Source organism: Pteronotus mesoamericanus, unplaced genomic scaffold (assembly GCF_021234165.1).
Source record: "Pteronotus mesoamericanus isolate MK-2021 breed Mesoamerican mustached bat unplaced genomic scaffold, CSHL_Meso_final contig_130, whole genome shotgun sequence".
NCBI lineage: Eukaryota > Metazoa > Chordata > Mammalia > Chiroptera > Mormoopidae > Pteronotus > Pteronotus mesoamericanus.
This window is the reverse complement of record NW_026555060.1, coordinates 193,903-219,938: the sequence shown is the minus strand read 5'-3', so window position 1 is coordinate 219,938 and position 26,036 is coordinate 193,903. Positions and strand designations below refer to the sequence as shown.

General features: G+C 34.2%; 1 protein-coding gene across 1 annotated transcript; it reads left to right on the top strand.

Moving 5' to 3' along the window:
* The first annotated feature begins 973 nt into the window (after positions 1-973).
* LOC129084940 (sulfotransferase 1B1) lies at positions 974-25,277 on the top strand. The gene is made up of 9 exons (XM_054591272.1): positions 974-1,067; positions 3,182-3,378; positions 3,642-3,770; positions 7,049-7,146; positions 8,698-8,824; positions 9,425-9,519; positions 12,794-12,974; positions 17,181-17,298; positions 25,019-25,277. The coding sequence occupies exons 2-8, from the start codon at positions 3,231-3,233 to the stop codon at positions 17,291-17,293; spliced, it is 891 nt and encodes a 296-aa protein (XP_054447247.1). The 5' UTR covers positions 974-1,067; positions 3,182-3,230; the 3' UTR covers positions 17,294-17,298; positions 25,019-25,277.
* The last annotated feature ends 759 nt before the right edge of the window (positions 25,278-26,036 follow it).

Genomic DNA, 26,036 nt, shown 5'->3' with positions numbered 1-26,036 from the left:
AAACACAAATATGTTTTTAAAATTTCTTTAAAAATCTATAAATAAAATGAAACATAAAAAAGAGTATACTTGTTTCTTTCTGGGCTTATTGACTTCCCCAAGCCTACACTGATATAATTACCAGGGCAAAGGGTTGGTGCTTGAAGTTGTATCTAAATTTGAGATAAATGTCCGTAACAAAAGGATAGATGTCAGAAATTAGAGCATAATAAAAATCTTATAGGGTGGTTGAGGTGGCTGAGGTAAGGGGATGGAGAGCAGGAGCATATTTCTTCCCCTACACACGCAAGCTTCTTGTTCACACCTTCTCTATGTATCTGTGACTCAGAACACAAACAAACAAACAAACAAAACCCTAAGGGGTTTTAGAAATGATTAGACTTAAAGAAAGCAAATACATTCTGAAATCATTAGCTCTAGCCCCTCTGTTTCTCCTGCCAAAACTATTATTTCATCTTTAGCATATGTTGGCTCTTTCTATGAAATTGGGAGCTCATGTTTCTTTCCAGCAAAAACTCCCCCCTCCCCCTCCTTCTCTCTCTCCCCCCTCCCCCTCCTTCTCTCCCCCTCCTTCTCTCTCTCTCTCCCTCCTTCCCTCCCTCCCTCCCTCCCCACCCCCTCTCTCTTCACCATGGCCAAAATGATTAAAAGACATTCTTATACATTGCAGAGAAGCAACAATCTTTCACCCACTGACCCTTCTGGTTCTTTCCCTATACACTCCTTTCAGGTCCTTTGAAGCCTTGTGGAAACAATCAAATCAAGGCAATCTCTGACTTTGCTCATTCCTGGCCACCACCCTGATCCATTTCCTTCTCAGTGCTTCCTGGCTTTCCCAGATGTTGAAACAGCAAGCCTTGCCTTTGTGTGTGTGTATGTGTGTAGTTCGTATCTTAACTGCCTGTAAAGTCACTGACAACTACATTCAAATCATATCTGGTCACTTATTTTTTTCCCTTCCAGGACTCCCTAGTCCTGCCTTTCCTGGACTACTGCCAGCTCCCAGGGTTCCTTTCAACAGCAGCACCACTGACAGAGAAAACCAAAAAGGGGGATTAAATTGTGAGGTAAAATTTGCATTTTAAATCTGTTTTCTTGAAGTTTTTGTCTTGCATCTGCAGAGGGTTGTGGTCTTTAAACGATTTCAGTTTTGAACATGCTTGTAATTTGAATGTTTTTACCATATTTCTTTTCCCCACCACAGGAAATGCACTTATTGTTATGTTGTACAAAATTTCTCAGGTTTCAATGATCACTTGTACTTTTCTGAGTTTATTTGGACTTTTCTGAAGCATGCCAGGACTATCTTCTGACGTAACATTGGGCCTCATTAGGGAAAAAGAACCCACTTCCAATTCTTGTTTCTCTCCACTCATTTTCCCTTCACCCACACAGAAAAAAGCACACAGGAACTTTCCCGGATATTGGATATGTTGTTTATTTTATTTATTTCAGTTCGTGTGGTGTGATGTAGACCAACTAAAGCAGGATTTTGTATAAGGTGAGACAGATAGAAGAAATATTCTTTTCTCATTAAAAAAACAATTCAATTTTCAAGTCAGATGACTCAGTTTCTTCTGAGGGGTGCATTTTTTTGGGTTTTTTCATTAATGTGTTTTAAAATCAAATTTTGGACTATTAATTTTCAGCCTGTGGCTTAACTTAAATAAGAAGACTTGCTGGATCATGTAGGTTATAATATATAACCACATAAAATCATTACTTTCAGGTAGGATTGACTAGATTTTTTTATGAACTAACTTTATATTCAAAAGTAAACATCAATCATGAACCATTTTCCAATATATGTGGTTCAATGGAAAACATTACTTATGTTTTCCAGCCCTACAGCCTGGACCCATCACTGCATGTAATTATGAACTCATCATCCTCTACTAGTCACAAAGAAACGATGTTAATTCAGGACTAATCTTCCTAGGTTTCTGAACTGGTTAGACCCATATCCCAGATACGACTAGCGTGTATTCAGATCAGCTGCCTTAGTTTCATCTTGGTACCCATACCATTCTTTGACATTTTTGCAGCATGGAAAGCTTGTGATTTTTGTTAGGGGGAAGTTTGCTTTGTCAAAGAAAAATTTCCTTATAAACTATGATCTGAAGGAGGTTCTGTCCTGCAGAGTCTTCCTGACTGCCACGGATGAAGAAAGAAATTGTACCAGACCCGATTTGTCTGTCAGGAAAGGGGGGTGGCGATTCCCTCCAGTGGAGAATGCTCTGAGCTCTTCTCTGAAATGGCTTTTACTGAGAACAATATGTGCAGGGGTATACAGCGTGCATGCAAAGCTTATCAATCTATATCAAAAGACTATAGATATTTAGATCAGGATCTGTCAGACACATGGATGCTGGATGGGGCTCACGAAATAATCATTCCCAAATTGATCTTCTTGAGATGAAAACCACAATGCCTGAAAAAAATGCATTGGATGAGAATAACATCAGGTTACACACTGTAGAAGAAAAGGTTAGTGAACATAGAGACATAGCAATTAGAAGACAAGGAGAGAAAAAGATTTTTTTAAATAAATAGGACATTAGTGAGCTGTGAACAATTTCACGGGGCCTGGAGTTTCAGGAGGAAGAGAGAGAGACAGAAAAGATGTTTAAAGAAATAATGACTGTGAAACCCAACTTCTAAAAGCTGGATAAATCTGAAGTGCATATGTATGTGCACCCCATGAAAATAACCACACCATGGCACATTGTAATTCAATTGCTCAAAATCAATGATAAGGAGAAAAACAGTCTTACAAGCAGACAGAGTAAACAAATGCATTATGTACAGAAAAAAAGGTAAGATAACAGATTTCTATAAGGAAAAACAAGGTGAACTAAAGTGTAATTATGGGTAATAATCCAGATACTTTTTACATTAAGTCCAGACACTTTTTAAAATATTTCTATGTAATGTGATTTTTTAAATTCAACGTAAGATAGTTTCATTTCTTTCCAAAGCTTCCACCAAAGACCTTTGTTCTTGTCCCTAAGTCAGTTGCTGGCCTTGCAGTCTAGTTTTGTAATCAGAAATACGCCCTTTGTACTTAGATATCTGTGTGCTCAGTGTGTTAGAGGCCAGTGTCACTTTGTGTTAAGTTGCTGTGGCTTAAGAATAGCTTTAATTACTCAGCTTCTGATTTTTGTTCTCTTTATTTTTCCAGGGTTTGTCAGTAATTATTCTGTAAAGGATTTGTACGATCTTGTACAAAAATGACGTCCCCAGAAGATGTCCTGAGAAAAAATTGTAAGATGGTCCATGGTTGTCCCATGATCTATGCTTTTACATTCAACTGGGAAAAGGTTGAGCAGTTCCACAGCAGGCCAGATGACATTGTCATCGTCACTTACCCCAAATCAGGTGAGTTTTGTGGCCTGACAAATGCAGGTCTGACTTCAATCTTTGTTTTCTGAAAATCAACCTACCTATGAAATCATTATTATCATAAATAAAATTAATAATCCTATCAGTCGGTGTATTAAAATGGGCATTTGGGGCACAGAAAAGGAAACTCTTCAGAATGAAGTTTCTAATAGAATGTATTAGGATGGCAGGCTTCCAACAGGTACTTTCCCTCTCAGATTCATGTGATATTTATAAAAAAATGTTGCTTTTTGACACAGGTACCACTTGGGTAAGTGAAATTGTGGACATGATTATAAATGATGGAGATGTTGAAAAATGTAAGCGAGATGTTATAACTGTTAAAGTTCCAATGTTGGAGATGACTGTTCCTGGCCTAAGAACTTCAGGTAATTTTAAACCATTTGGAAATTATAATTTCATAATACTATTAACATAGCATGTTAACTATTGGTTTCCACTCAAAGAAAATGGAGTAAATTTAGTAACATAAAATGAAAGTTTGAAAACACTATAATACCAAGGCATATAGAGAAACTACAGTTTCAGGCCATGACATATTTGGGTTTGATAACCAAAAATGAAAGAGCTCTGTTGTAAGAAGCAATTAAAAATTTGGTTGATGACATAAAAAATGTTTCTTGTATTTTATTGACTTTTGTTGTGTAGAATCTGGTAGATTAGAACAATAAGCTCCTAATTTAGGACTTTGCTGTAGTTAAATAAGAAGTATAATGCTTCTCAAAAAATAAAATTTAATTATTAATACAATTTATTGTTCATTTCACAAATATTTATTAAGTGCTTCTAGAGAATTATATACTCTTCTATGGACAAGATACAAAATGATTAGTAAATTGATGTCCTAAACCCAAAGAGCTTATGGTAATTTTGGGGCATTAAATAAGTAAATAAACTAATAATATGCAAATATTATTGATCTTATGTATACGAAGAATAGAGCTCCATGAAAGAGAAAAACAAGAGAGTTTACTTTAGATTGGGTAATTAGAGATACTGCTCCTAAACTGAGACCTGAAACCATACACATAGTCACAGAAAACATATTTCAGGAAGGTGAAGTATTAGTTATAACCTAGATGCAGAAAAGATATTGGTATAGTCCAGGGACTAAAAACAACTGCAGCAACCAACAACAGCCATGAAAGATGGGAAAAGTGAGATGCAAAACAATTACAGACTAGACAGGGACAGATCATGTAGGGCTTGTAATTTTTAAGAAACAGTGAGCTAAGAGAATCAGATGTCTGTGGGCAAGTGAGAGGGGCTAAGTCATGAGGCCTGCCTCTTCAAGGCTGCTGGGAACCTGGGACAAGTACGATGGTGAAGTTGTTTATCAATTTAAAGAGAAAGAATCCAAATTGTCTGCCCTGCTGGAGCTCGCCTCTTGCATAGACAGGGAAGGACCAATTGGATATCATTTATTCTGTATGGTTGCCTGAGTCAGAGAGCAAATGTTAAAGCCTGGAATTAAAGGGTTATTCTGGGACAAGCAACCAAAATGAGTGCAAAAGTGAGTCAGGACTCCAGAGCCACAAGAAACTAAAAAAAGTAATAGACTCAAATTAATCAGATAAAGGAGCAGGGATTATTGGTGGGAGATGTGGGTTTGGGGCAGGACTAGTGAGGTTGTGCAGCGTTGCCAGAGAATGAGTAGGTGAGCTTCACTGGGTAGAGGAGAATAAACTGGCACTCGGATTTACTCTGGAGCCTGAATGTGAATACTTGTGGTGTAATTACATATGCCCACTTAATAAATATTTGTGAAACTTATATTTATAAGTATAAAGGGTTCATTTAAAGGATCTCAATGGCAAAACAGTTACAAGACAGAAGAGGGTGAGAAGTTTTTCACTGAGGTTTAGGGAAGGAAGAGAAACAACAATGAAGGGAAAACTTCTTCAAAGAAATGGAGATAAGAGTTTACCTCAGGGCCTTGAGGAACAGTGAGTTGTGGAAGATTACAATCTCTCATTTCTATATGCTGAATAAAGAGGCTATAACTACTAGGTCAGTAGAAGCATAATGAAATACCTTGGGGAATTTTTTAGGTATATAATTAATTTTTTCTGAAGAAATTCAGGATGCCCAATTAAATTTTAAATTGAGATAGCTATTCTATTTAGTAAATAACCCAAATATTCTACTTAGAATATCCCCATGGGGGATACTTCTACTCAAAGGTATCTGTTGTTCATCTGAAATTCAAATTTAATTGGGATTTTTACCTCTTTATTTCCTAAGTTTGCCAACCCTATCTGCATTGTTATTAAGGGATTTTTCTTAATACTACTGTGTGCTATGCCCTATTCTCTACAGTATTTGTTGTTGAACAAAACAAAGCTATCCCTCTCTGCTTTTATGGGACCCCCATTCCAGGGTGTGTGTTTGGGGGTGGGAACAAGGAAGACACATGGGAACTGATAAACAAATAGATAAATGAACTATGAAACAAAAATAAGTACTATATAGAACCTTTTAAAAAGATGTTTTAATAGAGAGGCTCCGACTGGTTTTTCAGCATGTGCAACACAATTTTGTAAACAATGAAAGCATAGGATTGCTTTGAATTAGTGAGTCAGATAAAATTTTGGGCAAGTATGTCTTCATATGCAAAAGGTGGGAAAATTATGTAGGATTAACAGGTAATCTAGAGGTTAAACTGGATATAAGTAATATTGTGAAAAAATATGCATAGGACTTTAAGATTTCCTGGATGTGAAACCTGAAAGAGGAGATAATACATGACATCTGTCTGACTCTGTCATGACTCTATGCGTGACTCTATCAGTACATGACTCCACCAGAGAAGACGTCTTTAACAGATGCACCTAGGTTAAAGGCCTAAAATCCATTAAAAAAACAGTAAGTGAAAAGGGTTAGTCCAGCTCTTCCTAGTCTACGTCAGAAATTCTCTGATTATGTCTTTACTCCACAGGTCCCTTTAGACTGGCCAAGTCACTTATGTAGTGAGATCTTCCTGAGTCTAAACACAGAAAATAAATGGATGCTTTCTGTCTCAGGGAAGTTTATATATCTCTTCTCTAAAGGCTTCATGTGAAACCAAGTTCTACCACATATTAGTTGTATGACTTTGGAGAGTTCAGGTAATATCTAAAAGTTACACAACTTTTTCAGTTTGTGTATACATATAACAAATACAAGAAATAATCAAAATGCAGATACAACAGCTTACGCTACACACAAGCGTGTACTATATCATCAATACTATAATAGCTGATGCAAGGTTTCCTAGGTATTAATATCTCTTTGACATAGAGAAAAACCTTTTTTTATAATTATTTATAATATGCACAGGTATGATAAGACTCCACAGTGCAGAGGTTGGTATTATTACTCCTCATTTTGGAGGTGAAAAACGTGAAACCTAGAGACTGGAATACGTTCAAATGTCTCCCAGTGAGTGATAGAGTTAGAATTTGAATTCAAAGAGTCTGACCTCAAAACCTATGCCCTTAACTGTCATACTACATTGCTTCTTAGAATCCAGGTAAATAACGGCTATGATTAGTTCAAAATTTAGCAGCATTATATACTGCTCAAAAATATTTTAAAAGGTTGGATGAGAAAATACAGGCTTCTTGGAGACTCTAATATCTCCATGTAACAAACTAAATTTTTCCAGGTATAGAACAATTGGAGAAGAATCCATCACCTCGGCTTGTGAAGACACATCTACCAATTGATCTCCTTCCGAAGACCTTCTGGAAGAATAACTGCAAGGTACACTCTAGATTGATAGCCAGTTTTTTAACGACAGTATACCCTTTGACTACTCACATAGTAAATAATTGTTCAGATGTTTCAATGAAAATCTTTCAATTATTTTAGTCTAAACCTACATACTAAAGTTTTCCAAAGTTATGTAGCAACAGAATTCTCATCTCAGCATGATATTGCTATTGTTATATCCCAGCTGTCCCTGGATGTTCTAGCATTCTCTGAAAACTCAAGATAAGGGTGTTGGTATCTATTTCATTTTAGCTGACTTTTACTAGTTTGTGATGTGTGAAGAATTCTAAGTTGTTGAATTTTATAATGAAAAGTTGTTCACATAGTCTCTTTTTATTCTTTTTTTTTTAAACAGACTTTATTTTTTTCCTGCAGCAATTGCATTTATTTATAGACAATTCTAGGTTCACAGCAAAACTGAGTGGAAGTCATAGTGATTTCCCGTACATTCCTTGCTCCCACGCATGCTTAGATTCTTCATTATCAGCATCTCCCACCAGAGTGGCATATTTGTTACAATTGATGAACCTACATTGATACATCATTATCACCCAAAGTCCCTAATTTACATTAAGGTTTATTCTTGGTGTTGTATATTCTATGGGTTTGGACAAATGTGTATATATATGTGTAATCATACATTATAATATCATACAGTGTATAGTATCATACAGTAGACCCTCCAGGCTCCATCTGTTCATTCCTCCTTCCCCCAACCCTGAAAACCACTGATCTGTCTCCATGGTTTTGCCTTTTCCAGAGTATCATATGCTTGAAATCATACAATATGTAGCCTTTACAGATTGTAGTCTTTCACTCAGTATTATGCATTTAAGATTCCTATGTCTTTTCATGGCTTGATAGCTCATTTCTTTTTTAGTGTTAAATAGTTTTCTGTAGTCTGGAGGTACCACAGCTTATTTATTCACTCACCTACTGAAGGACATCTTGGTTGCTTCTAAGTTTTGGCAATTCTGAATAAAGCTACTACAAGCAACCATATGCCAGGTTTTGTGCATACTTTATTTTTCAACTCCTTTGGGTAAATACCAAGTAGTGCAATTGCTAAATCATATGGTATGGGTGTGTTCAGTTTTATAAAAAAATTAAAAACTGCCAAAGTGTCTTCAAAAATAGCAGTGCCATTTTGCGTTCCCACCAGCAATGAATGAGAGCTCCTGTTCCTTCTTATCCCCAGCACAATTTGGCGCTATCAGTGTCCTGGACTTTGGTCATTTTAATAATCATTGTGCAGTAGTGTCTTGTTTTATTTGCATTTTCCTGATAGCATATGATATGGGACATCTTTTTAAACTCTTATTTGTATCTTCTCTCTTTTATGTTGTCAATCTTGCTAGCTGTTTATCAATGTCATTGATTTTTTTCAAAAGAGGCAACTTTCTGTTTGATTAATTTTTCTGACATTTTCCCTGTTTTTAATTAATGAATTTCAAATATGTTGCTTTCTTGCCTGTATGTTAATTTTTATTTTCCTAAATAAAATAATATCTACTTGATTTCTTCCTCCTCCCCCTCCTGCAGATGATTTATGTGGCTCGAAATCCCAAGGATGTTGCAGTTTCATATTACCATTTTGACTTAATGAATAATTTGCACCCTCTTCCTGGCACCTGGGAAAATTATCTGGAGAATTTCATTGCTGGAAATGGTAGGTGGGCCTTGGCATTAATAAGCAATTTTTAAAAAATTTTAAATAATACTACTATTACTGATATGACTTTTTGTTTTCTAAACACTTATTTTTACCGAATCAGAAACAAGTATATTTTAATATCATTTAAAAAATTAAATGTGTCTAATATTTTACTATGACCTTTGATATATAAACCTGGTATTAAACATTGGTTTAATGAAAATATTGTGTAAACTCTTTTCAGTTGTTTGAAACCTAGTCACAGTTTCTGCTCATAACAAAAATTATTTACCTTGCCTAAGCTAATAAAATTTGTTATACATATATTTACAGCATAGATAAATAGTTGATAGGAGTACTTCATAAAATAAGCATAACTTATTGGAGATCAATGTATTTTCAATTGAAATACTTCCTTGTACTTTACATATTGTCAATATGATTGCTTATAAATTCATATTTGCTTGATTATATATATTTTTAAATTGGCTTTATATTCTCAGTTCCCTTGATTATTAAATTCCACAAAATACTTGTACAATTTGACTTATTATTCAGAAACAAATCTTTAATTTTATGAATACTTATGGAAAGAGACTGTTTCTCTGGTTTCAGTGGCCTATGGTTCCTGGTTTAATCATGTTAAGAACTGGTGGAAGAAAAAAGAAGAACACCCGATACTTTTCTTGTATTATGAAGATATGAAAGAGGTATAATGGTAGAAATTCATTCTAGATAATTTTCCACTACATCCTGGGGCAAAAGGATTAATATAAAAATTTTCAACCTAATCTATGGAGTCCAAAATGATGGGATTGCTTTTCATTTTCTTCACGTCTGTTTACACAAATCTTGTTACAATCATTAATGACTTTCTAATTGTGAAAGCTATGACCATTTTATTCCTTTTAGACTTTTTAACCACTGTGTTTATCTTGAGTACTTTTTCTTTCTAAAATTTTTTTCTTCATTTAACAGGTTATCACACTTTCATGGTTTTCCAGGGGATCTCTATCACTTAGTCACTTTTCTTTTTAAGTTGTTTGGTGTCTTCTGGTGCTTGTCTCCATGCCCAGAGTTGCCAAAACTATTTATGTGCTAATGAGCCCTCAAAAACTTTATTTTTACTTCTACCCTAAATTCAAACCCTTGCTTTTATTAAAATGACTTTCAATTTTAACATGTTCAAAACTAATGTCATCTTGCTGCTTTCTCTCCCATATGTCATCTTTTCCTTCACTTATTCTCTCTTTTGGTTAATGATGTTACATGTCTTTTCAGTTTTCAAAGCTCGAAAGTCAATTGTCCTCATTAGCTTCTATATTGTGGATTCAGTTCAACTATATCTTGAACATCCCTTTGATTCACATGCCCTGTCTATTACATCCTTCTAATGTGGCTTCCTCCTTTATTTTCTTACAACCTCCTCTTAATCAGGGACTCATAAGCATTCATTCATCCAGCCTCCTGTATGAACTAGTATTATTTCAAATACTACTACAAATTTTCAGGTCTATTCTGAGGCTATTTTACTTAAATTAAGCAAATATGCACACACACAGTAAATATGTTGAATCTAATTTTCTCTAGTTCTAGAAGCTTGAGTATACAAATGAGGATTTTTTTTTAGACTTTCAGATTCATGATGGAAGGTACCATATGTACCCTTATTATGACTGCATCTGCAGTACCTAATATAACACCTACCACATAAATAAGGGCTCAATGGTAATTGTTGTATGAATAAATTGATTGCTTGAGCAAATGAATAAATAAATGAGGAAGCAGTAATAGCAAAAATTCTAGTGATAATTTTACTTTGCATACGAGGAATCATGTCCCCGGTACAAAATCCCTTGTCCCAAGTATTTCTGAGAACCCCCTAGATTATTTCTCACATTTTATTAAAGTGTTAATCTGTTTTTCTGCTCTGCACAGGCTCCCACCTTCTATCGTATTTATTTGCAGCCCATAGAGAACCTATGGTCTAAATCTTACCAGTGCTTGAAACAAGTGATGTAAATTTGCTGCAACACAGCTGCAACACTAAAGTGGTTTTTATTAATCAGATTAAATTATGAATTCTTTATAAGAGAGATAATTGTTCTTCTGTACCAAGTATCTCTCTCTCTTCCTGGACATATAAGTAGTACTTATTAACTTGAAGAAAAGAGCGATTTCAGCTTCTTAATATAGACCTTTTTCTTCACAGAATGGAGAAATACACTTTTTTGGGCTGGGCTGGTATCCAAACTGTGACTCACTTGCTGTCTCCCACCTGATATTCTCATGTCACTTTTTCTCTTTATTTAGCTATAGTGACTTATTCAAATCAACTCATTTATATTAATTTACTCTCTGGCCTAATCAGCTTTATAAGCATATTCAGATACTTTGAATCCCACTCAAACCTATATGGGTCATAATTAAAAGATAATATTTTTTTACTGCAATACAGACATTCTTAGACAATGTTATATAAAGAGGTTTAATACAATAGAGCAAAAGTATAATTGCATATCAAGAAAAAAATTCAGAGAGAAGTCCAATAATTTACATCAGTTTATGAGTGTCTTCATAAATTCTCAATGAGGTGAAAGAGAAATGCAGCAGAGGAAAATTCAATAGAAGTCAATACTCTGTGCTTGAACTGTCATTGGTTCATAGATTAACATTATCATTGATATTTTGGCTGTGGCCAGATTATTCTCCAAACACTTTGAATCACTAACAGAAATTGCTATTTGCCTGTCCATCTGTGCGTTTTCCTAGTGTTACTAAGTTCTCTTTTGGCTTTTTCTCTACTATCACGATTTCTGACTTTTTACTCATTGTAAGTATAGCCATCCTTTAATTAGACATCTCATTCTTTTCTCATTAAGGTCTCACACACAAAATATTACCATAACCTCCCTTCTAGGGAACTGGCAAAAAGTACATATGTGTATAGATGACATACAAATGCACAGAGTTAATAAGACACATTATTAAAAACTGTTGCTCCACTTTGTTTTTACAGATACAGTCCAAACCCTTCCACAGGACATCCAAGGATGTTCTTGATTTAAACCCAATTTATCTTTCTTGTTTTATAGCATCTCTCACTCCTATGAACACCTCAGATCTAACTCTAAACATTTTGGGGTTTTTTTTCTCCTTTGAACACCCTATGAGACACTAATACCTCCAAGAGTTTTAACTGTTTTCATTATTGGAAATTCATTGTTCAGTACCTTAAAAAACCAAACATCTTCATAAATTCTGACTCATCTTATTTAACTCAACTTAGATACTACCTTTTCAAAATCTTCTTATTGTATTCATGCAGATATTAGTTTGGCTTCCTAAAAAGTTATAAATACTGTTTATATCATTAAAATCTGGAAAAATGATCCATTTCTCAAATTTTGTTCTTTTTAATCCTCAATGGTTAATAAATAATTTAGGTCTCAATATCTTTGCACACTTATTAGAGTTTATTTTTAATAACATGTGTAAGCAAGGTTTAATTAATATTTATACTTTAAGGCAAATATAGTTGAAGTTGTCAACAAATTTATTATTTTTGTTTTTATATATTGTTACTAAAAACAAGAAAAAAATTTTGATTAAAAGCAGAAAACAGAGGTGGAAAGAATAAAAAGAATTTGGTTCTCTAAAACATGCACAATTCAAATCTGATTACAAATTGAGCTTAAAATAACACTTAGGATAAATATTGTTACTATTTAGCCCAAAGTTTGTTCTTATTGTACTTTAAATACAAACTAAAAACATAAGATTTGTAACCAACAAAACATTTCTACTCTATTTTTGCTAAGCGTAAATTATTTTTTCATTCTTATAATTATTTTTTAAATTGTTAATGTGCCCAACCAAATATGGATTCAATATTCAGGATAAACATTTAAGAAAAACTATAAATATTATAGTCTTTTACATTATCTTTATCATTTTCTTCTATGTGTCTTTACCTACTAATAGAATCCAAAGAAAGAAATCAAGAAGATTGCTACATTTCTAGAGAAAAACTTAAATGATGAGAACCTAGATAAGATTGTCCATCACACCTCATTTGGAATGATGAAGGATAACCCTCTGGTGAATTATACACATATTCCAAGTACAGTAATGGATCACAGCAAATCCCCTTTTATGCGCAAAGGTGAGTATTTTTCTGAGTTTAATTTCCCTTTATACTTTCTTATACATTATTCTGAAATGAAGATTCACTTTGTGATCTCTGCCAAATTACCAGTTTGGGCATCATTTCCCTCATCTGCAAAATAACAGCACTAAAAATACTAACCACAAAAAGTTGCCAAATCAGATTAGAAATTACGAAAGGAAATAATGCATGTAAACCTTTTGGCAGAATACTTTGAATATTTGACAGATATCTCTCCTCTTATTTACTACCCCGCTAAAAGGGAGTGGTCTTATCAATTCTCGTATGAGTTATTCCAAATTTGCTGTATATAAATGCCCAATCTTTGTGTAAATTGACATAAGTATCCTTCTTCTCGAGATAAACTAGTGTCAGTACAGTACCATATTCTTTTTTTGAGATTTTATTTATTTATTTTTAGAGAGAGGGGAAATAAGGGAGAAAGAGAGGGAGAGAAAGATTGATGGGTGAGGGAAACTTTTATCAGTTGCCTCTCATACACCTGTAACCCAGGCATGTGCTCTGACTGGGAATCAAACCTGTGACTTTTTTGGCATGCAGGATGGCAGCCGACCCACTGAGCCACACCAGTCAGGAAAGTGTAGCATATTCTTGAAAGACCCTATATAATTTAGAAAACACTTTGTTAAAAAGGATTCATTGAGAGAAGGAACCTCCTTTTTACCCTATGGGAAGTTTCTGTTACCTAAAAATACAGTCTGAATTATAGGAAACATGAAATCTAAACTTAAGTTGGGAAGATGACAATAGAGGAATGTGGCATTCTTTGTTGAAATACGTTTCTTCCATTGTGGCATGTTGTATATAATTTGTATTAAAATGTTTTATTAATGATAAAAATAATGCATTTAACAAATTATTAACTTAAATTTGAAAACTTCCACCTAACAATGCCAGCCTTTGATTTCAGTATTCTTTATTGAGTTGAAGGGAAAGGGTAGAATTTCAGTTGGTGCACAGGGGAAGTACACATAAACCTAGGAATGTATTGTGTATAGGAATGTGTGAAAGGAAATCCTTAATTTTGAAAGGGTTGTATTTTACATTTTTTTGTAAAACATTTTTCTCATAACTTACTAAAATAGAAAATAGTTCTTGTGTTTTAAAACTGTTTCTTTTTATTTTTAAGAACACTACCTTTAACTTTTCAAAAGTAAACTCTAGAATAAGAAGGCAAAGCAAAATTTTCATTGTCAGTGATGCACTACAACAAAGAAGACTAATAATACACACACATTTTCTGGTGGAAGACTCAGGAAAATAATCTTTATAAAACAATACAAACTTTTATTATGCTGGATCATTGACTCTAACTTCCGGGAGAGTTTTATCCCTTGTCATATGAAAACTGATCCTGTCATATGATCCTCATTACAGTATAAAGGTAGAGGAGATAAGCTCAATATCTGAATTATAGGGCTTCTGTAACTTCAGCCTAAAAGAGTGCATGCTTGTGAAATAAGAGCATATCCTCTAGAAGTGGTGAAGAATATGTCCTTTGTGGCCAGAGTGATCTGGAATTTATCCAGATTATGCCACCCCCTGAATTTATGACTTTGAATACATTAATTAATCTGCCAAAACTCTGCTTACATCACTGAAAATATAAAGTACTAACATCTAAAGCACAAGTTTTGGGAGAAGATCATGCTAAATGATATGTAAGCATCTGGAATATTTTTCTGATCATAAATAATACATAAAAAGCAGCAAGTCTTATTAGTTTAAACAGTTCAAGGTTCCTCTACCCATTTACTCATTTATGCATTCAATAAACATTTTCAGGATATATACTCATTTATTAATTTGCACATAGGAAAAGCTCTTCATGAACACCTATACATAGAACATGCAAGGTTGAATGACACATGCATCTGCCTGAAGAGGCTCATAATGCAATGCAGGAGGCCTACATGTACATGAATGCTGAAAAGGGCTCCAAATGAAGTGACTAAAGGGACAGGCATGCTCAAGTCTTGAATGAAGCTATGTTGGATAAATCGATGTCATAATTTAGTTACACAATAGTAAAGGTGGTAGTTACAGGATAGGCGATGTCCTACATTTATACCAGTGTCACAAATTGCAGCAAAACAGAAAAATCTGGGCTTTGGCCAACATTTACTATATCAAAAAAAATTTACACTTTCCTTATTCTTACAACACAAATGTGTTTGCATGTATTATATAATTTATACTCTAAACAGAAGATATTGGAATACTTTATATATGACTATTGTTTCAATCTGTGCTGTTTTTAATGACATCTTTGCAGTTGTACTAACCTGAATATATTTACACTACCACCACAAACATCCCTAAGACCCCCTGTCATCCGGTAAACATAGAACAAATTATAATAACCAGGGAAACAACCTAAGGGGATGTTTTTCATTAAAAAGAGTTGAAATTTTCATCAAGTCATCACAAGTTATTATAGATTGCAATTCAGTAAGATATATTTAATATTGATTATTTCATAACATTGCCATTTAAATGTTTTCCTTCAAGTGCATTGGCACCACATTAAAAATTATTTATTTTTAAATAAATATTTATAACTATCCAAGCTTAAGATATTGAATACATTTATATTACAAAGTTTATTTTTGTAAACATCATTCATGAATGTTATGTTTGATGTTATTCTTCTCACCAAAAATGCAAATAAAATATAAGCCTAGGGAACTCAGAAATTGTCGTGTTGGGGTACGGAGTGCTTTTGGGGGAGTGGGGCGCTCTGGGATCTGAGGGTTACATCCAGGGCCAGCTGAGATGGGAGCAGCGTTCTGAATCCCACAGAGCCCATCCCGGGGTTGTCACAGATGCGGGGAATAAACACAAGTCATTGCAAACACTTCTCTGTTTGCCAGGAGAGGGGACATGGGGGCACTTCTGTCTTCATCAAGGAGCCCTCCGAGCCCCTTTTTCCAAAGGCTTTTATTGAAAAGGTTATCAGTGGGGTTAGGTAATAGGAATGCACAGGTTGTCTCATTACATCAGTATGTTAATGTTCACAGAGAATGGGTGATGTTTTGAAGAAAACAAATGGTAGGAACACACCGATTTACATGGGTCCAAGAGGAGACTAGTAGTAAACAAGAGAGACAACTAAACATGAGAGCCTAGTAAACACTAGAGTGCCTAACAGTATGAGGTTAGGGTCTGTGAATAATGTAAATTTCCTTCCCAGCCTGAGCTGGCTAGAGCTTCTGAAGGAAGAACAAAGCACACATTAAAGAATTTACTTTTAGACTTGATTTCCCTGGGAACCTGCCAGATCTGGTTTAGGACTGACTCTGGTATTGTTTGAAGCCTGAGCCAGGCGGTGGGGAGGGAGCCACCAAGAGACAAGGAGACTTCTTTCAGATAGAATGAGGACTCTGGCCATGTCGAAGCCGAGCCTAGGGGTGCGGGCCTTTTTGCTCTTTCTCCTTGTCCCCCAATTTCTTGTCTGCTGCCAATACTTAATAGATACCTGTCTTAGGTTGGTATCTCAGCTCGAGATAACTTACCCATCATGGATTACCGATCATCACATGGCAAAGCAGAAAGGCAGGAGCTATGCCCCTGCCAGGGGGGACAGGTCTCCTCAGGGGCCTGTTTTCTCCAAGGCCTCCTTGATTATTTCCAGCCTTGTGGCCCTCCAGTCTGTCAGCAGGGTTACAGTTTGTGAAACCAGACAGGGCGTTTCCCAACAAGAAATCACAACTATCCCATAAGTATCATACCATATTCATTTATGCATTCTGGGAACTGATACTTATCAGCTTTCTATTTTATGGTTTGTTTGTGCAGGTGAACTCTCTTTTATATAGTTTCCACAGTAACTCATGATATAAAATATGTCCTGACCAGGGTACAGTTGTAACCCTATGATGCAGGAAAATTAGAAACACTTAAGAATCTCTTTCAGGAAACTACATATTGTATAGCCCATAAATTTAGACAAAGAAATTAGCCCTTTTCAGAATATGTCTATAAATGCCAGACTTTAGAGTTATAAGTCACCTTTTAGATGGGAGGAATTGCCAGTAAAACAGAAATGACATTTTAAAATATTCAAATATAAGGAAAGTTTTTCTTTAACTTTTCAAACCTTTTCTTTTGGTATACATTAGCTTTTCCATCATAATGGATATATTTTATCCCTTCCTATGTTTTTGTACTTCTTGTTTTTAGGAATTACAGGTGACTGGAAGAATTACTTCACAGTGGCCCAAAATGAGAAGTTTGATGCCATTTATAGGAAGGAAATGTCTGGAAGCACACTTCAGTTCCGCACAGACTTTTAAAGGACGTAAGCTACAAATCTAAAAGAACCAACATGTAATTTGTAGAAACAGGGACACATGACCTGACCTGGGCAATCAAATGGGTTTTTAAAGAAGCAGATATACTTTTAAAAATGATTTTTCAGTGTCATTTACCAGTTCCCAGTTTTGCTCCTGACTCTGAGCTTCCAAATTCTCTAAAGGCCAAATGTAACCTTTTTGTAAACTGTTCCTGCCTTTTCCTAGACTAGTACCACCAAGAAAGTATTTACCCTACCTTATCTCCATATACTTTGGCTTACAATTAAGTTTTTCTCTTTATTAGCATGGCCCAAGAAATTTGCACACTGACACCATATTTCTTAGCTCTGCCCCAATTTCCCTTTGCTGAATACTTGATTCTGGACTCTCTGTTCCTGTGTTGTCTCTGGGTTTCAAGCTGTTCCCTGAGTCATAGCTCATGTTCTTGCAGAGTCTCTATTGTGATAACATGATTAATGTCCCAAATCATGTGGTTCAGATTTTGGAAATGTTTTTATCCCTAGCCACCAAATTAATATTCCTAAAACAATAAACTTATCATTATTTCTCCTCTTCAGCAATCATTGGTATAATTTTTAAACAACACCACTTATAATAATCTCCTTTTCTTTTTTTTCTAACCATAGCATGTGATTTAAGGACAGTGATAGTAAATATCTGACAAGGATGTGATTACTCCCTCATTCGTGGCACCTCACTAAGCCATTCAAGGAGTTGGTTTTTTAAGAAGCCAAAGTATGGCTTAAAATTTTTTTTCATCATGACATTCAAAGCAAGTGTTAGAACTTGTTTAGAGTACTATGGTAATAAGTACCCATTGTAAATCTTTGACATTATTGATAAAAGAAAAAGAGCCAAAAAAACTTCCAAAGGAATAATAGCTTAGATTGTCCTTTACTGACATGCTTAAACTTTAGAAAACTGAATAAATAAGATTTTAGTTTTCTCATCTGTAAAACTAAGTAAATGCTTTGTGTTTCTTCCACATTCTAAAATTCTCTGGCTGTATTTGCTCTCTGCTTCGTGACAACAATAATTGAACTGTTTTCACATGTGTAAACGTGCACATGCATATATGAAAATACATATATACATGTATATATGTATACATATCCCATTAGTTCTATTTCTTTGATGACTACAGTACATATTCTAAACTTTATTGCTATTCTACATTTCCATGAAAGTTTTTCACTGTCATTGATCATCCCCTGTTATTATATAAAAGTATTGTGAACTTTTAATAGGTTAGGTGTATTTAAGACATAAGATTCCTTCTCCATAACTCTTCTATTAAGTAAGATAGTATCACAAAGCATTCAACCTTATATGCCAACATCTATTAGTAAAGAGGTGAAAACATAGCCATATCTCCTTGTTCTCTGCTATTTTAAGCACTCTATGATACTTATCCTGAAAAATGCTCCTGAGTGAGATGGGAAATTGTACTTAGCAGTATTGGGAGTCAGGTGACCAGGTCAGAATTCTAATTCCAGAGCATCATTCTAATTGCCTGGTGATCTTAAAATTGTAGCTTGTAGTGCCTTTGAAAGAATAGCAACATGACTTTACCAAGGTTTGTAAATAGAGATTATATGTAATCTCTAATTACTAATGCTACATTTCACTTAAAGCAAATTATTTAACCTGATAAACAGTTCAAAAGTTGGGTAAATTTGATCTGCCACTTACACTTATTGCTAATGTCAGTCCATATGATCACATGAGTTAAATCTGATTTATTTTTAAAATATATTATGTATTTAGTTTTAGAGATAGAGGAAGGGAGGGAGAAAAAGAGGGAGAGAAACGTTGATATGTGAGAGATAACATCCATAGGTTGCCTCTTGAATGCTCTCCCACTGGGGACCTGGCCCACAACCCAGGCATGTGCCCCAACTGGGAATCAAACAGGCAACCCTTTGGTTCACAGGCCGGCTCTCAATCCACTGAGCCAGCCAGGTCTAAATCAGATTTATTTTTATTAACACTTTATTATTTCACAATGAAGAACATTCAAGTAAATTCAGACAAGAGGTATGATTTTACAGTTTTAGTAATCCATCCTCAATATCTTTTCCTTTCCAGAACTTATATAATTATAATCCAATCACCTTTACTTACAACTTTTTAGATACACTGAGAAAAGTACCAACTGCTTTGGAGTTCTAAGGACAGTGTATTAGTTAGCATTAAACTTGACCTTTTCAAGAAAGGATTATACCGAATCAACTTTATTATTTTAACAGATTAATAGACCTTGGAGGAAAAGAGAAATGAATAAATTTTCCATTTACTAGACCTCAGTTATACTTCGACTTTCATCATCCAGTTTTATTGGGAGTTAAGTCCAGAGGTTTATGGGTCACACTGCAAGGAATTCCTGTGGTCTGTAAAGGTTCATCCAGAGGCTGCCACAAGACTAGAGATAGGACAATAGAGGTGATGCGCAATGGGCCTCCCTCTCTGAGTCAAGTACAGCAACTGTGCTTTTTTTTTTTTTAATAAACTTTTCATCTAGAACAGTTTTAGATTTATAGACTTATCCCTATGATAGTACAGAAGGTTTCCAGGTACCCCACACCCAGTCTCTTCTATCATCAATATTTTACATTAATTTGGTACATTTGCTGCAATTAATGAACAAATATCGATACATTACTATTAACTAAAGTCCAAACATTATTTAGATTTCCTTCATTTTATAATATTATTTTCCTGTTTCAGGATCTCATTCAGAGCACCACATTACATTTAATCATCTTGTCTTCTTAGCTTCCTGTTAGGTATGAAAGTTTTTCACACTTTCCTTGTTTTTGATAACCTTGATATTTCTGAAGTGTTATCTATTTTGGCCCTGACCAATGTGTCCCAGTTGATTGGGTATTGTCTACAAAATAAAATTGTCACTGGTTGAATTTCCTGTCAGGCACATGCCTAGGTTGTAGGTTCAGTCCTGGGTCAGGGCACATACAGTCGGTGTTTCTCACATGGATGTTTCTCTTGCCCTCTTTCTCTCTCCATTCCCCTCTCTAAAAAAATAAATAAATAAAATCTTAAAAATATATAGAGTTACCTATTTTGTAAAATAACCATCAATTAGGATTGATGTGATATTTTTCTCATAATTATACTGGGCTAATGGGTTTTTGGGAAAAAGACCATAGAGTTAAAGCACCATTCTCATGACATCACATTAAGGATATATACTAACTATATGACTTTTTGCTTTTGATGTTGACCTTGATCATTTACTTATGTAGTAGTATTTTTTCAGGTTTCTGTACTACAAAGTTCCCCTTTGTTTTTTTTCCTTACCATATTATACATTTGGAAGAAAATCACAGTCTACAGCATACACTCAAGAAGCAGTTTTGACTTCTAAAAGGTGGAGTATCAACAGAAATTATATAGAATTATTTTGCTTGAGGTATTTTTTAAATTCTCCATTTATTTACTTACATATTTATGTAATTATTTATTTCTATCAGTAAGAACTTATGGATATTTATTTTATATTTTTGTCTATAAGTCTGTAATACTCTATTTTCTTGCTCAGATTTTTCCAGTTTTGTCTATTGGGAACTCTTTAATTTCTTTTTTTTTTAAAGATTTTATTTATTTTATTTTTACAGAAGAGAAGGGAAGGAGAGAGAAAAACATTAATATGTGCTTGCCTCTCCTGTGCCCCCTACTGGGGACCTGGCCCACTACCCAGGAATGTGCTCTGACTCAATTGAACCAGCAATCCATTGGTTCACAGGCCAGTGCCCAATTCACTGAGCCACGCCAGCTAGGGTGGGAGCTCTTTAATTTCTTGTTCCATTCTGTTTAGCTGGCTTCAAAACATACATATATTTTGCAAGTTACTGAGAGTCAAAGCAGTTTCTGAATATATTGACATACATGTCAATTGTATAATGTAAAATTAATATATGTGGAATAATTATTATATTTTATATATTATTAACATTTATATTGATCACTCATTAGATGCCAGACAATCTTGTAGAAGTATTAGCATACTTGTTATAAAGAGAGGAAACTCAAGCTTTGAACTAGGCTTTAAATGTAACCGTTTAATTCCAAAATGTCATTCTTAACCACTATATGACACTATATAGAATTATATATAAATAATCTCCTTCAGATATTAGATGTTAGATTATCTCTCAAAACACTACCATAAACATACCTAGGTAGTGGTGTCCAGGCTGACAATGTTAAGGTTCCGAACTCCATCCACCCTCAGAGACTGACTGTTGCAGGGACACTGCCTGCAAACCTGCGAAGATTAGATATGTGAATGTTTTCCTTCTATAAGCTGTGTCATATTATTTTTTGTTACGTTTAAATAAAGACGGCAATATCATAGTTCAAGCTCACCTAGGTTAATGTAAATTTTGAGTGTTGATTTGAAAACTTACTAATTAGAAAAAAATATCTCTGTTAAAATGCAGAGTCTAAATACATAACTAATAAGACATTCTTTGTAATGTAGCCTATTCATAAGATGAGAGGACTGACTGTACTCTGTCCTGTTCTCTCCTCTTCAGGGAGGAAGAAAACAAGCTATAATAAATCTTATGGAGAAACTTTCCATGCCATTTTGAATATGGGAGAAAAAGGAGGTGATAGAACAAAACATTTTCTCACAGCCTGTATCCTCTATATCCCCTTCCTCCCTCCAGTTTTATTAGCATGAGTACCAAACTTCCTGAGGTTACTGGAAGCATATGTCAAAAAAACAAGATTCTTAGGGTTTTCCTTGGAGATTCTGATATGCTAGCTTGGGACAGGGTGCCCAAAATTATGTATTTTATATAAACACCAGAGATGATTCAATGGCTATATTATCTGTTGCTTTTTCCAAATGATGAAGATGAACTATTCTGTTTTACAACTAACTGCCAAGTAGATGGATAGGTGGATATACAGATAGCTAGCTAACTAGCCAGCTGGATAGAGAGATAATAGATTAGATAGATAGATAGATAGATAGATAGATCAATAGAATGACTTAAAAAGACCTTCCTTTGCACTGAATGAATTTAGACTTGGAGGTGCAAAATAATAATAATAATAATAATAATAATAATAATTAAATAGAACTTTTAAAACTCAATTTAAAAGGAAAAGGGAAGTCCAGTGAAATATAGAGCTTAACTCTGGGATGTTATCAAAATGTGCACCCATTTAATTAAAAAGAAATGGGTGACTTTTCCAGTACAGTTGGCTCAGTGTGTGAACTATTTATTAGCTTAAAAACTGGCATAGATTCAGTTTCATTGAGAACATTTTTGCTTATTTTATGGATAATTACACCTTCCATTTGCTAAAAGATAAATTTTTAAATTGATTAGTATGTGGGAAAACTATACTCTGACATTGTTTTTCCTTAATTCCTTTTTTAAAAGATGTTATTTATTTACTTTTAGAGAGAGGGGAATGGAAGGAGAAAGTGAGGGAGAGAAACATTGATCAGTTGCCTCTTGCACACCCCAGCCTGGGGACCCAGGCAGGGCATGTGCTCTGACTGGGAATCAAACTGGTGACATTTCAGTTGGCAGGCCGGTGCTCAATCCACTGAACCACACCAGCCAGGGCTGTTTTGCGTGAATTCTTATTGACATATTTGGGGGCCTAGGTTTTAAAGCACACTGGGTCTCTTCAACAAAGCCAAAAAACAAGCAGAGTAAACCAAAAAAAGGTAGGAACATATAATAAAGTAATTACATATAAAATAAATTCTTTTCAAAGAGCCTAATGGTGAGGGCACAGTATTTGTGTGGTACAAAACTTCTATCCCAATACCTGAATTTTCCTTTATCAATGCAGCTTTACTTTTATTTTGAAGTATAATATACACACAGACTAGTTTACAAATCTTAAATATCCAGATAAATCTTCCCAAGTAAACATGTCTGGGTAACCACAACCATATTATAAGAAACAGAATAGTACCAATATACCAGAGCCTTCTTCTCCTTTGTACCCTTTTCCAACTAATATTTCCAACAATAAAACCTACAATCCTGATTTCTAACACCAAATATTAGGTTTTGTGTTTTCAAATTTATATTAATGGAATGATACAGATGGACTCTTTCGATTTTCTGACTTTTTTTTACTCAACGCTATAATTGGGAAGTTTATCCATGTTGTATGTAGTTGTATTTTTTCATTTTAATTACTATATAGTATTCCATTATGGGACTATATCAATATTTATTTGTTCTTGGTCATTTGAAGAGTTTTCAGTTTGGTTATTACAAATATTACTATTATAAACATTCTTTTCATATATTTGGTATGCAGATTTTTGATACATTTATTTATTAGCTCAACCTAAAGTTTAAATTACTAGATGATATGATATGCATAGGTTTAAGACATGTCACCAAAGAGTTTTCCAAAGTAGTTATATGATTCACAATTACACTAGCAGTGCATGAAAGTGCCAGGCCCACATTCTCTCCAGCACTTAGTATATTATGTAATTTCCACTTTAGTCACCTCGGTGAATGTGTATCATTTGATGGTTATAATTTACATTTCCTTGTTGTCTAATGAAGCTGAGAAACTTTTCATGTTCATTGGTCATTTGAATATCTATTTTTGTAAAGTACCCATTCAAAATTTTCTTTATGTTACTACGCCTTGACCGTCTTTTAAAAATTGATTTGAAGGGGTATGCGTCTTTGTGAATTTGTATGCAGACATGTGTACCTGTATGCATGTGTATATAGATGTATATATATTCTATTTATAAGGTCTTTTTATTATATGTATTTCAAAATTTTACCTGATTCTTTATGTGTTTTGGTTTTTTAATGATGTCTTGATATTCCTAGTCTTAATATAGGTCAATTTATCGTTACTTCCTTTATAACAAGAATTTATATCTTATGTAAGAAATATTTGCTTACTACCAGGTCATTAACATGTTCCACTTTGTTCTAAAATATTTATTTTTTACCTTTTGTATGTAAATATATAATCTATTTGTACGGTAAGCCTCCAGATATGTATTACCTCCATAGAGCTACCCAGTTGACCCTGTACAATTTACACAAACAAGTCCTTTTCTCACTCTACTGCAGCCAAGTTTGTTATAAGTCAGTTGCTCATATATATGCAGGTTTCTTTCTGTACTCTATTTTTCTTTTCATGCAGCATCACCATTCTGCTTTAATTAATGTAGCTTAAAATGTAACTGAGAGTCTGTTAGTATAACATCTCTAGTTTAATTTTTCTTCAGGATAACATTGTCAGTTATTGGCCTTTTGCATTTCCATATACATTTTAGCTCATCAATTTCCATTTTTTAACAATGTTATTTGTGTTAGGATTACATGTATTGATCAAGAAATGACAAGTGCAAGAAATGACAGCACACTTTTATTTATGATTTCTTTAATTTAATAAGAATTTTTATTTTCAGTGTAAAAATATTACATGATCTTGCTAGATTTATTCCATATTTTACCTATCTGTCATTTTAAATAATGTCTTCTTTACATTTTATTTAGCAATTTTTGTTGCTGATATGCAGAAATGAAACTGGTTTTTGTTTTAATAATTTCTCTGTAATTCGGTCAAGCATTTTTACCTATATTATCAAGTCATCTATGCATAATAACATTTAATTTTTCCTTTACAAACTTTACATTTTTTCTCAAAATTTTATTTATTTATTTTCAGAGAGATGAGAAAGGAGGGAGAGAAACATCAATGTGTGAGAGAAACATCAATCCATTGCCTCTCCCATGTCCCCAAATGGAAACCTAGGCCGCAACCCAGGCCTGTGCCTTGACAGGCAATGGAACTGGTGACATTTCAGCTGCATCCACTCCATCCACTGTACTCCATCCACTGAGCAACACCAGCCAGAGCTATATATTTTTCTTTATTTCCTACTGTGCTGTCTAGAACATCTAATACAATATTGAATAAAGATTGCCAGTTGAACACTCGTGTTTTTTATGGTTTTTACTGTTGCTTATCAAGGTTTAGTTTTTCTGTTCTTTTCAAGCAAATCAAAGCCACTTCAGAGTCATTGTTGTCTAGGACTCCATCACTCTCTCCATCCACCCACCCGTCAAGTAATTCTTAAGATGGAAGCTTTGACCATTAATTTTCTAACATGTGTATTTAAATATAATTCACCTGAAAACTTCTTTATCTGTACCCTACAGCTTTTGAAGTGCCATAGTTTATTTCATTTAGTTAAAAATATATAGTTTAATGATCATTGGAATGTCTTATTAGATTTCTAACAATTTCTCTGTGATCATAGACCACCATATTCTATCTGGTTTTATTTCTTTAGTGCTTACAGACATTTTCTTTATAAACAATCATTTAACTTTTGAAAGAAGTCAATCTCACTATAGAAAGACTCCAAAAAGAAAACCCAAGTGGAAATAAATAAATAAAATGTCCAAAATTAGTTTTTTTAAAAGTAAGAAAAAGTTCCCAAGATTAACAGCTATACCATAAAACTAAAGAGAAAAATAAGATAAACCCATAATAAAATCTCTATCTGCAGAATTCTCCTCCACTGCATGATTCTCAGTACAATAGTGCTTCTGATGCTTTCTAGCTAAGCACCAGAAAACATCTCATTTACCTCAAAATGATAAAATTGATTTTGGGGATGAGTTTGTGAGGGGAAGTAACCATATGAGCATTGCCCAGTGGTAGTGAAGATGCTTCTCCT